Source organism: Corvus cornix, chromosome Z (assembly GCF_000738735.6).
Source record: "Corvus cornix cornix isolate S_Up_H32 chromosome Z, ASM73873v5, whole genome shotgun sequence".
Classification (NCBI taxonomy): domain Eukaryota; kingdom Metazoa; phylum Chordata; class Aves; order Passeriformes; family Corvidae; genus Corvus; species Corvus cornix.
Genome location: NC_046357.1, coordinates 1,028,521 through 1,042,784, shown reverse-complemented (window position 1 = coordinate 1,042,784; position 14,264 = coordinate 1,028,521). Strand labels below are relative to the sequence as shown.

Sequence of the window (14,264 nt, the reverse complement as noted above, 5' to 3'; positions counted from 1 at the left end):
ACTGTGGTCAGCCAGCAGTTCTGCTGGGAGATGGAGGCTATTACTGCAATTCACACCACAGATTTATCTGGGTTTGACCTGAGTGGCACTTTGGGAAGGCATGGAAAGTGGGTAAGAAGCAGAGCTGGAGCCTGGAACAAGAAACAGCTGGAAGAATTTACACCTACTGCAAAGCCACCTGCTGAGACCTGAGTGTCCCAACGAAGTCCCAGCGGGAATACCTGCTGTGGAAAAAGCCTCCTCCACCATGAGTGGGTTTGTTACCTCCAGGGGTAACTCAGAGACAGGCAGACAGCAAAGAACAGATGGTGCCCCAGAGAGAAACATCTGTGAGCCCACCCCAGGCCCAGGAGCTGATGGAGAGCTACAGTTTTCCAACTGCCCTCTCTAACAGAGGTTACAGCAGGTTTCACACAGTTTGTTTGGGCTGCTGGAGTCATGCAATAGGTTACAGCACTAAGTAGGAGCCTCTCACTCACCTTCAGGCTGTTGTACGCAAAATCTTCATGTTCCGGAGTCACTTGAGTCTTGGTTTCAATTACCTGTGCAGATTAAAGAAGTAAATTTGTATTTAGGGGCAGGCAGAGGAACCAGCACACAGCACAAGGTAGCTGGGCACGTCTCCATCAGCAGCCAGCCCTGCTGGCCAGCTCAGCTATAATAATGTCATTAATTGCCATCAGACAGCATCCCAGCAACACCAGTGGGGCAGAGGACACTCCAGGAGAAAATGGTTTAATCTCTCATTAATATCCTGACAACTGTGCCTCGCTGCAGCTTTCAAAAAATGACAGTTATTAAGGGAACAGTCTTCAACACAGCAGTTGGAAAAGAGGTTTTTAATCCTCCTGCAGCAGGAATGAGAGGCTGGGGAAGTTTCCTGTTTCATGTGTTTCCTGTAAATTGTTAGGGGTGATCGATAAGAATATCTAGTGAAGCAAGTAAATAACTACTGTTGATGATTTTGTTGAGTCTCTTACTGCATTTGTTCCAAGGCACACTTGATCTCACACTGCAGAGTAATAACAAAAATAATTCCCAAACAAAGCAACATAAGTCCCAGGAATTTCAAATATGTTGCCGAGAGGGATGGCATTTGCCCAACAATTTGTAAAAGAGTGTCTTCAGTGCTTCAGGACACCAAGCACGCAGCACTGCTGTTTCACAGCACACTGTGGCCTCTGACAAGCCACAGAGCCTCGGCTACAGATGGAAGGGAAAACACATACAAGAGATCTGCTATTAAAACCAACCCCCCATCCCAGCAGTCAGCTCACCACAACCTAGAGAGCTGTATTTTCAGACTTATGGACTCCTGTCCCCTAAGTTACCACTGGGCTGTCAGTAACCTTAATTTTTTTAATATACATGTTTTTAAATTGCTTTCAAGCAAGCAACCCAAACTGTAGGAAGTTTGTTTTCAGTTTGTTTTCACAAGGAAGGAAGAATACAGCAAAAGAATATCCCTGCCTTGCAACAGAAATGAAGAACCCATTCTTCTAACAGCTATCCTGATACTTCTGCTTTACTATACTACTTTTAACCTGTATTCCTCTATGATCATTACAGAGGAAAAAAACCCAACCAAAAACACACAGATGATGATAATACAACCAAACTGAGGACACCAGCCTGACTGACCTGTGTGTGAAGGGCTTTTTAGCTCATGCCACACACTGCTGGATGGCGGGAAGCCAGGACAGCAAAGAAATGCTTGAATAACACAAATCATCCAAAATGGAGGGTTGCTGGACATGGAGGGTGCCACATGTGAGACACAGGGTCAGTGCTGGTGAAATAATGTGTGCCAGAACTGATTCTACACTTCATTGATTTGAAGATGCTAAGATACTGCCCTAAATACCTTATAACCAGTTTGTTTAAACAAACAAATAAAGCAGTTCTGTTCAGCTGTCCTTAGCTGACAAAAAAAAAAAGTTTATCTCCACTTTCCAGATGCCATTTGTAGCCTCTTATGTTGAACCTGCCACTCTCAAAGCTAAATTCCTACATCATGTGGCCTCAGGCAATCAAGGAAAGCCAGTTACAAATATGAAATATTAGTGTCCATGAAAAGATGCCTCTTGCCTGTGATTTCTGTCTCTCTTGCTCCTTTTTCTCCAGCTGGGTTTGCAGTTTCTTTCTCTCCAGCTCAAGCTCCCTCACTCGCTTCTGTAGCTTTAGGAAGAGGGTCATGTCCATGGCTGCTTTCTCCATCCCAACCTCCTGGAGAAGAACAGGAGAGAGAAAAAAAAGACCTCAGTGTCAGGTTTTATAACCATGTACAGTGCCAGATGCACCCTGACTGTACATCAGCCACAGTCAGGAACAGGACATCCTAAGAAACACATTTACTTCCAAATCCACATTTTAAACACCTGTTTTTACTGTCAGTAAAACAGCTGACTTGTTTTAATAAATCCCTAAATGCTTAACAGCCCAATAGGTAACTGGGCTGATGGGGGCTAAGAACATCAGAAATGCCCTACTGGGTCCCTTTTAGTCAAGTATTTATTTGTTGGGGGGTTTTAGCTGCCTTCACCTGGAATACTTTATACCAGAGCATGGTCAATACTGATTCTTTTGACTTGAGAAAACGTTTTCAGAGCAGTTCAGAAATACTAAAGCAGCATAACACAGCAGCCAGCAAAGGGAAGTGGGGGCTTCTGCAGGAATGGTATTGGTACACAAAATAAGGTCCTGCCAGGGGGTGGCAGACCCTAGGGACATTCATCACCCACAAGCGCTCTCATGTCAAAAAAGTGGAGCTTAAAAAGCAGCCTGTTCTATCAGATGTGAGTAAAAAACACATTTCCCTTTTCCACAGGATTCTTGATAGCCGAGGAATAATTTATGCTGCTCTTTTCTGCATTAGGAGACTGTTGATTTGATTACAGGGGCTGTGCTGGCCAGCAAAGCATCCGTGAAGATGCATGGGAATGAAAATGCTTGGGGCAAGAGGGCAATGAATTCTGGTGTCCTTGCGGAGAAGGATCATGATACAGTCATGATCCATCAGTGCTGGGTGTAACTGCTGTGATGAATTTTCATCAGTCTTTAAGCTGGTATGGCCCAAAGACAGCACTTTGTTATTTTCAGAGCTCTGATGCTGCAAACAAGCAGAGTTTGCAGAGCACCATAACCCTGCAGTCCCTCTCACACAATTAACCACGCACTTCTACAGCATGGAATCAATTTTATCCATCGCACCTTATTGCCTGACCTGCACTGCCCCGCTGTGCTCCAAACCCCACACCCATCACCCCCAGAGCTGGGCTCCCCTGCTCTCCCTCCTGACTGACTGTACCTCCACCTGCTGTATCACATCCTCGGTGTCCCCGATCTCAGAGGTGCAGATGGATGGGTTGTTGGAATCAGACTCCAAGCTGCTCTGGTTGGATGGGTTTCTCCTGTGCCCCGGTGCTTGCTGCCAAGAAATGATGCAGACACATAAAGCACCTGGTGTTAAAGGATTCCTCTTGAAGTGTTGCTTATTTAGAGCAAATATGCGACTGTATACTAAAGTTACCTTATAGAGAACTACGTTTTCTAGGTTTTTATGCCCTAACCCTAAAATTCACATTAACACAAACTGCAAAAGTTACATAGAAGCTCAGTTTAAAAATTCTGCATGAATTAAAGGCTCTTCATGACACCAGATGCCTGGTAAGTGTAAACATGCAAATCTGAGCTCAAGGTTGTGCTGCTGACAGCACCCGCCAGGTTTAAACACTCAACCTTCCACCAAATCCAGCAGCACTCTGATTTTCAACACTTTTTCTAACACTTTAGCAATGCTGAACCTAAAGACTCCGAGTTTGGAAATTCTGAAGTCATATTGCCGGAGGTTTTTTTGGTTTGTTTTTTTAACCCAACACCTACACATGAGCGTCACTGACACAAAAGCAAAACAAGAACAAGCGTGATCCAGTTTTTGCTGAGAATCACAGACATCTCTAAGCCTTTCACAGAGAAGCATGGAAGACCAAACCCCTTTCTCAAGGCACACAAATGGTCTGGCTCCAGTGCAGAAAGGTATTCTTAGAAATACCAAGCACAAACTGCCCAGTAATGGCAGTTCTATTAAGTGTTTTGAGTTTGAGTGAGCCATGTTATCCAGGCACCAACATCAGGGAAACAGGGGTAATTCCACTTTCATTACCTTTATAATTGTCATTTCATCCCTCAAGTTGTCATATCTCTGCTCCAAATTTGAATACTCTTTTACCAGGTTCTGATAACGAGATCTCTCCTCTTCCAGCTCTTTCTTCATCTGGATATTTTCCTCAACCGTGTTTCGTGCAAATTCATCTTTAAAATAGGAAGAAAAAAAGAAATTATGAACTTTAGCTCAGAAACAAGTTTCTTGTAAACATGTGCAACAACAACTAATGAACAAAATACTCTCTTCCAAGAGCCTTTAAAATGCATGTAAGCATTCACTAATATTTAGAGAATATTACAATCTCTATTTGTCTCCTCAACATTGGAAACAGCTTGAGCTCTTCTGCTTGCAGAGCAGTCCTTTGCCTTGAGTTAAAGAGAAGGCTCCAACACCTACAAACCATCATTCAACTGTAGCAGCTCCAGCTCCCATGGGCCAGCCATAAACCCACTTAAGAAAAGACCAGCACAGTACAGAAATACATTAATGTTGAAAAAGTGGTACTTGCAGCATTTAAAACTTTCCTTTCTGCCTGCCACCAGCAGCTTTGGTACAGGAGCAAATCAACAACAGTAGCTCTTGTTCATGTCATCATCAGCCATTTACCATGGCAAGACTGTGGGAGTTCAGAGAATTTTATATCCAAATAAATTCAGTTACTTGTTAAAAACTCCTTCCTGGAAGCAAACCTGGTCCCTCCTGTTCCTGAGGAACCAGGCAAATATAGCCCATGTGTTGTTTTAAACGGGTGAACAACAAACCAACCCCCTCTACTTGCTTTCTCCCATCTTAGATGCTCCAAAAGCATCCTGTAAGGGATGAATAAATATTTGCAGCAAGTTTCTTCTTAACATGTTATCTTCATTCCTTTATTTTGGTGAGACCAAACGGCACTTCACAAGTACCATGGAGCAGTGACAGTTACATCCACAGCATGATGATCTCTGTAAATCCTGCTACAAAATTAAAGCTGAAAAGGATGACAAAAAATAGAAAAGCTCAATACATGCATGAGAGTCCCTTTTGTGAAATGGGATTTTCCCAGGTTGCTTCCCCTATGTATGACTTGTCAGCTAAGTCTCTGCATTTAAAAAGCACTCACAGACTCGTGTCACACTAGAGAAATCCTTTGTCACAGCTCAATAATGTGAATTGTAATGCCCCTTGGATCCTTTATTCATCATTCTTGGGACACTGCTATTCCCTACTCCAACAGCTTCACTGCCTCCCACACCACCTGCAAGAAATGCTCTAATATAACTGGACTAAAAGGCCTTTCTAGGTACTTTATTCTGTATTTCACCAATTAAACTGGCCTCTGGCATATCACCCACCAATAGGATAGCATGTACAGGGCGACTTGCACAACAAAATAGTGACAAAAGCCAGTAGGAAAGGGTCACAGGAAGACTAGCACTTTTCAAGGCACGGAAAATGAGCTTCAGGGGAGAAGATTAAGCCCTTGTCTAATGGAGGCATTACGATGCTACAGGCCGTTTTTCCTACCTTCAGACTGACAGAGAATCCTCCTGTTCAGCTCCTCTTTTTCCTGCTTCAGGAGAGCATTTTCTTCTTCCAGGTCGGAGATACGCTATGGAACAAGGGAGAGAGTTACTGCCGGCTGCAGGGCAGAGCTCCTGTGGGGATTAATTTCACCTGGCAGGAGACAGGGGGCTTTGTTCAGCCACTCTTTGCTCTTTGAAATATCTGTTCCCCTGTGCTTCGCCACTTGTCCTTTGTACGCCAGTAGCTGAAACACTGCTACAACAGAGACTAACTTTCCCTTTCCTGAGTGCATTTCTCCCTTAAATCAACGTTTTCAGCAGAATCTTGTAAAATACTGAACCGCTGGACTTGGTGACCATGACCTGCAGGAGTGAAGCTCTTGCAAGTGATCAGGTCATCAAATCAGAGGTTTGTTTTTACATCTCCATGGCCTTCATCACTGTCGTCAAGTCACAGCCCCGAGTCACAGCTGCTGGGGAAATAAATCTGCTGATTGTTCCCAGAGATGTAGCACTTCAGGAGCCAAGATGGACACAGTGAATGTGAGCTGAGTGAATAGGTCAGGCTTTTTTAACTTATTGTACCAAATCCATTTAGTACAATGAGTCACTTCAGTGCTTCCCACAACTACAGAACCTCTGGTGCAGTGAGGAATGACACGTACCAGGGCCCCTGGCAATACAACAGCAGCATATTTAGCAATTATCAACAACAACAATTGCCTCGTAAAAAATAACGAGAACAGGAACTAAGTCCTGCGAAATGCTATTTTCACTTGTCACAACTGCAAGGCTGGACTGATGCTGACAGCAACCAATCCCAGAACACTATTCAACCTCAGGAATTCTGGTGCATTCAACAGCGCTATCTCAAAACACACAACCATCATATTATCAAGTGAAATACGCTGCCACAGCTAAGCAGGATGGTTCTGCTGCTGTCAGGTGGGAGAATGCACATCATCCCAGCACATGTCATTCCCTACGCCTGCTCCTTCACTTCCTGCAGCCACTGCTCAGGAAACAGCTACACACAGCAGAAGGATCTCAAGGCACCAACAATAAACAACACTGTAAACACCATAATAAGAGTTTTCAAAGCCCAAGAGTAATAATTTTGCTGTCACCACTAGATTAAATTTATAGGCAGCCCAGCTGGCATGCATTCCTAGCACAGATTTCAGTCTTCCACACAAGCATGTTCAAATTAAGGCATTTTATCAAACACTGCCTCTGCCAGATACATACTAATGCTGAGGACAAAAGCACAGTGAATATTTTCTTGTAAGTCACGACTGAATCAGTCCTATTCCATGCACAAACTGAAAAACCTCCCCACCCATTACTCTCCCTGTTCATTTACCCCAGCTGTCTGCACTACATCTGTCTGCACCTCTCCTAGAAGGCTGGAGTCTGGATGTGCAATTAGGAAGTGAAAAACCCCCAAGTTTAAGCATACAGAGCTACTGGTGTTTTAAATGCTGTGAACTGAGCCAAGATTTTAATATTCTGTGCCAAAACCAACTGCACTCCTTCACCATAAATCACATCTGCTATTCGATCAGCACTAGTGTCTTCAAGGCAGGAAGAATTCTTAAAAAATTGGAAAACAGATGCAGGAGTGATGGAATAGAAGGAAAACCTGTGCTGCAATGGGACAGCAAGGAACTGGACTTGTTTATCCCATCAGGAAAAGATTAAAGGCAATGGGATTAGTTCATTGGGTGCTGATAAGGAATTCTCTGCCCGAAGCTTTGATGGTTGGAAAACAAAACTGACAAAAATCTTGAGTATTCTCAGCTGTGCTGAGAGTGTATTTGGAAGAGAAAGACTTAGTAGAATCCACAACAATTATTCCCAGATTTTAAAATTTCTAATCCAGACTGGATACGGGTATTTCTAAAATGTCCTCTTGAGCCACTGAGCTTGTTTCCTGCATTTCTGTTTCTACGTGGAACAGGAAGAAGCTCAGAGTTCCAAACCTATGTGTAACCAAGCCCAGTGGGAATGAGAATGGTCCACTACACACAGGGAGAGGCAAGGGAAGCAGGTCACACAACAGCCAAACAGCACAAACCCATCCCTGGTACCTACACAGGCACCTTTTGTACCTCTTGCCCACCTTCCCACAGGAAAGAGATTTTTGGAGGTGCTTCAAATGCAACAGCACCTGCTTTGAAAGATTTCTGTGGAAGATGCTGAGCAGGGAACGCTTGTGATGGCTGCAACCCTTATTATGTGTTACCCTGGAACAACCTGCTCATGAGATCAGCCGCCCATCCTCCCCCAGTCTTGTAAGGAAAGGACAATGGCATTTAGCATTTTCCTAATAAAATTCCTGGCCAGGCTGTGAATTATCCTAGCTTACCAAGTGAGAAGATTGCATGCTACCAAAAGCACCAGAAGGAGCTGTTGGTACTTACCCAGATGTTTCAAACTTTATCACAAAACTAAATAATAAGAGCTATTCTAAAATTAAGGACTTGGAGAGAATAGCTATGACAAAGAGATTAAAGGACTTTTTTTCCAGTAACTAAATCTTAACTGACATGGATTTGCAGGAGCTGCAGAAAAATTAAAGGCTCATCCCAGTCTCACTGAGAAGTGAGATGTCTTTGAGAATCTGTCCCAGTACAACCACACCCATGGTGTCATCTTGATATTGAAGGTGAAAACTGCTTCTCACCTGACTTTAGTTTCATGACGCTCCCCAGCTTCTAGCAGATATTAGAACAACTCAAAAATCTCTTCCCAGAATTTTTCTTGGAAAATGTTCTGGATAAATTAATGTTTTTAGGAAGGAAACAGGTCCTCTTCGTCTTCCCACTGACAAGGAACCAAAGGGAGCAATGGAAACCTAATGCCAGAAATGGGAGCCTGCACTGCTCATTAGAAATGTTTTATAATTAAACTGTTTACTTTCATGGTAAAATGCACAGTATTTGCTCTGCTGTAGGCACTTTTACAACAACGAATAGCTTCTGCTTTGTTTTCATGCTTTTTAAAAGCATTTCTTCAGTGCTCAAAGGAGATTTGCAATCAAGAACAAAGAGACGCAGTTTATCCCCAGCTGCATCACCTTCAAAATCAAGCATCCTTTCGGTCCCTAAAAGCCTGTGCTGCAACCAGCTGATGAACATCTTATAATTCAGGATCTTATAATTTTAAAAGGAAATCACTGGTTTCACATGTCCCTGTGTGTGTGTGTGCACCACAGGTGCAAGGAGTGGAGTAAGCGATCACCTGGCAGCTCTTGATCCAGCCAAGAGACAGTAAGTGTACAGGCTGCTCACCTCTTTGAGAAGTGCACCCAAAAATGCATTTCAGTTGTGGCATCGGTTCAGGGTAAATCACCCTGACCGCAGTCCCCCACCGCAGCTTCTCACCCAAACCCACCACCTGAGGGTTCAGCCTCGAGGGGAGGCTGGCCACAGCAGTGGTGCTGTGTGAAGTGCACTAGAAGAGACTCATCTGGACATTCTTCCACTACAATAGAAACAGCTAATTCCAGGCTTTTTTCTTTTTTTTAATTTCCAAAAGTGACTCATCCTCAGGTTGTCACACACCAAGTACTGCTCTAGAATAACATCTGCAAAACAGCTTTTTCTTTGCAATTTATTGAGTAGAAAAGCCCTAAATTCTTTCCAATAGCACGGTCAAAGATTCAATTCAATTTCTGGCGCAGAAGAGATATCATGGATTTAACTTGAGCAGCAGAGGGAACTTGCATTTGCAGAGGGAAACTGAATTCATATCTCAGTGCCTCAGGTTAAGAGAACGGGTGTGCCTCAGAATTAATCTGATCAGCAAAGAAATTCAGGGCAAAAGGTCCATCTTTGTTATTGGCAAAACAAACTTTATAGTCTGAAGTCTCTTTCTCCCACTAGAATGCCTTCTTGTACAATGGTGGCAGTGTTGGACCACTTCCACCCCAAGAGATAAAGCTCAGGAGCTGGACTTGATTGTCCTTGCGGTTCCCTTCCAACCCAGGATATTCTATGGATTCACATGAAGGACGAAGAAAAAAATAAATATATTTAGTGTATATCCCAGGTCCAAACCCTATAAAAGCTCATAACAACCAGCAGCTGGTACTGGAGCAGTGCCTCTCCTCAGGAAGGGAAGCTGGTCCACACACAGGTCATACTCTCTGTGTACCTACAACACCAGACACGGCAGAAACTGAGCCTTGTGTCCCATCCCGGGCTGGGATGAGGAATATTTACATCTTCCTAATATATGCAGCATCTGTGACAACCCTCTCCAGTAATTTGCATTACATGCCACGAGGAATCACTGTATATACATGAAGCTCTGCTATATACATGAATCTTAGGATCTTAGCAGCCTCAAGTTGTGCCAGGGCAGGTTTAGATTGGATATTAGGGAAACTTTTTTCACTGAAAGGCTTGTAAAGCATTGGGACAGACTGCTAGACTGCTCAGGGCAGTGGTGGAGTCATCAGCCCTGTAAGTGTTCAAAAACCACATGGATGTGGCACTTGAGGACACAGTTTAGTGCTGAACACAGTGGTGCTGGGCTGGTGGTTGGACTTGGTGATTTTACAGGTCTTTTTCAACCTTTGCAACCCTGTGATTCCATGATATTCATGGTTACTAAGCATCCTGATTTCCAGATGTGTTTGGGTTTGGGGTGTTCCCTTGAGGTTGGCAGCACAAAAGGCATTAGGACGGGGTGTCCTGACACAAAGCAGCTCTGCTCCTGCAGGGATGTCCACCTGTCCTTGCTGCCCCATGGGCTGGCTAAAGACAAATCCTAGGGGCCTTCAGCAAAAGAAATAATAATCAAAGAACAGACACTCCCCTTCAGAGCTGTAAAGAGTGAGCTTTCACCACTATGGCCACCTGCAGGAGACAACCTGAGGCAGACTGACAGACGTACCTTCCTCAGCAGGTCCTTCTCCTTGCCGTGGCTGTCCTCTATGACCTCTCTCTCCCCATGAGCCTTCTCCAGCTCCATCCGGAGCTGCTCCATCTCTCCCTGCAGGCTGAGGAGCTGGTTGTCATCGCCCCGCTGGCTCTGTTGGTACTGCTGCAGCTCCTTCTTCAGCTTCTCCACCTCAGAGGAGTGGGCTGATGTCAGCATGGACAGCTGCTCATTCAGAAGCTTGTACTCCTTGTTCTGCAGTCAGCATCCCAAAAAGAAGAAAACAAGAGCACAAGTGATGTCAATGCATGCAGTGATGCACTACAAAAGCAACCACTCAAATCCTCGAGCCTGGTGGGTGACAAGCCCACAATAACAAATGTTACCATGCCTATGCTAATGAAGCTCATAAAGCTAAAAGCTATTTCTAAACTGTGACAAAAGCTCAATAATATTTTGGCAATGATTACAGAAGCATTTGTTAAATTGGTATTATACTGACATCACTCAGAGCAAAGGCAAACAACTCTTGGTAGCACTGGCAACCAAACCAAAATACTACACTTCTACTACAGCTTCCAAACAGTATTGCTTATTGATGCAATTGGTTTGCAATTTTGGGGGGGGTTGTAGTATTCCTTTTGCAGTTTACTCCTCTATTCCTGACTTCCATGGCTGCAGAAACCTGGGGTAAAAATGCAGAACTGCCGCCTCAAGCACAAGGAACTCCCAAAACTCCAGTTTTAAGTCAAGTGCCACCTCCGTCATCTTGTTATTTGCTCAGGTTTTCACTTTTGAAGCACTTAGCAGAGATCTGCTCCTGAGTTTTGAGAACTGGAAATTCAGCAGGCTTAGCTGATTTTTGGGCTTCAAATCAAATTCAATGGGCTCCACATTGTACTAATAAAACATCATCATTATTAGACATCCAGAGGCCAAGGACCAAGAGCTGATTCATTAAGAGCCTACTACATAAGCCCTGCTGACTTTGGGTAGATAATCTTGATACCAAAAGAACCATTTTGAAATTTAAAATGCAGTCTGGGTTTTAAAGTTTTCTCTGATCATCCTTTTGGCCCCTCTTTATGTGACCTCTCATAGCACCCCTTCTCACTGCCTCTCAGTGCTCTGAAGCAAGACTAAGACACATCTCAAACGGAAAAACAAGTCAATGAGGCACATTAATATTTCTTCCTTTACTCCCTTGTAATCAATTATTAATGAACATCAAAATTCAGCATTCATATCATATTAGGAAATTATAATTTCTGCATGACCAAAGGCATTTCATAGAACCCTAAAATTATTTGAGCTGGAAGGGATAGGAAAGCTCATCCCATTCCACCCCCTGCCATGGACAGGGACACCTTCCACTGTCCCAGGCTGCTCCAAGCCCCATCCAACCTGGCCTTGGACACTGCCAGGGATCCAGGGGCAGCCACAGCTGCTCTGGGCACCCTGGGCCAGGGCCTGCCCACCCTCACAGACAGCAATTCCTTCCCAATATCCCATCCAGCCCTGCCCTCTGGCACTGGGAAGCCATTCCCTGGGTCCTGTCCCTCCATGCCTTGTCCCCAGTCCCTCTGCAGCTCTCCTGCAGCCCCTTGAGGCCCTGCCAGGGGCTCTGAGCTCTCCCTGGAGCCTTCTCTTGTGCAGCTGAACACCCCCAGCTGTCCCAGGCTGGCTGCAGAGCAGAGGGGCTCTGCACAGAGATGTGTTTGCAGAACCTTGTGTCCCGAGATTTCTGTACAAGGTTTTACACGCCACCGAACTGAGATTTTCATGCAAATACAAGAAAAATGCACAGAAATGGTTTTGGGGTTTTTATTAGCAACCAGAGACATGACAGGGCATTTACCGGGTTGCTCCCCACTGCAGAGATTGCTCAACAGACCCTGTTAAACTTGAACTTGCTTTATTTTCAATCACTATCTGTATAAACCCTGCAGATCTGAGACAGTCCTGGTTTCAACCCAGGCTCTGTGAACAAAACTAGAGTTTATTTTGCTACCAAAGGCAGATGCAACAAATTCATCATTCCTGTTACCCAAACTAGTTTTATTCACAATAAATGCTTATGGAGATAGGGCTGCTTGCAGAGACAGTGTAGAGAGAGCTCACAGTGTGCCTAAATATTGGCTACATGAACATGGAACACTAAATTAGGTACCAGCCTTAAAGTCTCTCAGGCAATTCCAACAAACAGATTTAAAGAAAATTAATTGAAAGAAAAAAAAAAAAGAAACAGGAAAAAACCATGATCCAATGTAAACAGAAAAGGAAGTGCTCCAATGAGGATGTTTTGCAGCAAAATAGATCAGAATCTTTCTTGTGTGTGCAAAAAATCCCTTACCTGATTAAAAAACTTAATTAAATTATTCCAGTTACAGATGCCAGAGCATCTGAGCTGAGGCTGACATACAATAATAGGTTTTAATGTTTTCAAAGAAAAATCTCTTCCTTAGGGGCACAGGGAGGATTACATCTCTACTCATGCATGAGCTGAAGTAGCAGAAATAGAAACATTATTTTCCACAGCTACTCAAAAAAACCAATACAACTGCAGCTTTCCAGGTTACCTGCTATATACTTTTTTTCTTAGAAAGTTAATTGGTATTTTCAAAGGTTGTGTTTATAGATTAGCAAGAACTGAAAGCAAGATCCTCCAGGGAAACTACGATGCAGCAAATGCACCGTGCCAGAAAAAAGATTCAATGCACTGAAAACAAAATCTACTGGAACGGTGCTCATTAGCACTTCCAAAGCATCCCACAGAAACCTGGCAGCCCTGGAAGGATGGTTAAAGTCAGCTCACTGGACAGAACACCACATGTAATCCAGAGCAGGAATTCTTTCCTGCAAAAGCTACACAGAAAGCATCAAAGAATACCCTTCAAAATGGTCTGTGGAGAGACTGAGGGAGAGCAAGATGAGCTCAAGACCATTATTTCTGCCTGGTTAAAAGCTCTCCATGACTCCTTCCCTAAAGCAGATCCTTCTGCTGTTTTCATAACCCCTGACAGGAAAGCCAGCGTTAATCAAACACTGGGGTTTTTTTTTCCTTTATTGTTCCACTCCCACACTTCTCCTAGCAAGGAAATTGGAAAAAATACAGACTAAAAAACACTACTGATGTTCCAGTGCCAAGTCCAGCAGCCCAGCAGATCCAACACTGATGTTCACACTCCTCGCAGAAGTTCAGCCCAAAATACCTGGACCTGGAATTACTCATCCTATTTAATTCCACCAAATTACCTTCTGGATAAAAGGTCGTATCAAACCTTATGATGAGAGCTTTCCATTCCTAAGCTACTGTTAGCAAAATCTAAGTATGGAAACAGGCATTTTAAAATTAAACACCAGGGTTTGAGCGCTGAACTCTGTTGCTGTGGAATTAATGCACTGCAGCCAATTAACACTGCAGTGAGAGTGACCGCAGCAATGCAAACCCCTGTGTGTCCTGACTCCGCACTATCTGAGCCACCACAGAGCCATTCGTCATCACCACCATCACAGGACTGCTCACGTCATACAGAGCTGAGGAGATTTCAGGTGGCGAGGGAGCTGTGTGGGACGGACAAGGGTCCCTGACAACATCCCAGAATGATAAACTGGAATTGCCACTAACTGGTGCTACAAATAAGGAGTTGTCCTGACTGAAGAGAATGTTCTCCCGCCTGTAAGAAGCCACTTTAAGGATACAAGTG

The 14,264-nt window shown here is 44.0% G+C and overlaps 1 protein-coding gene across 4 annotated transcripts in view; it reads right to left on the bottom strand.

Annotated features, from left to right (window-relative positions):
- MYO5B (myosin VB) overlaps positions 1 to 14,264 on the bottom strand; it is a 149,134-nt gene that overhangs the window by 29,182 nt on the left and 105,688 nt on the right. For all 4 annotated transcript variants that reach the window (XM_010395385.4, XM_010395387.4, XM_010395386.4 and 1 more), the window contains exons 22-27: positions 10,573 to 10,812; positions 5,672 to 5,756; positions 4,163 to 4,311; positions 3,308 to 3,427; positions 2,089 to 2,226; positions 480 to 542 (exon numbers count right to left, since the gene is read on the bottom strand). In XM_010395385.4, the coding sequence (XP_010393687.2) occupies positions 480 to 542; positions 2,089 to 2,226; positions 3,308 to 3,427; positions 4,163 to 4,311; positions 5,672 to 5,756; positions 10,573 to 10,812 (795 nt within the window). The remainder of the gene's footprint in view (positions 1 to 479; positions 543 to 2,088; positions 2,227 to 3,307; positions 3,428 to 4,162; positions 4,312 to 5,671; positions 5,757 to 10,572; positions 10,813 to 14,264) is intronic.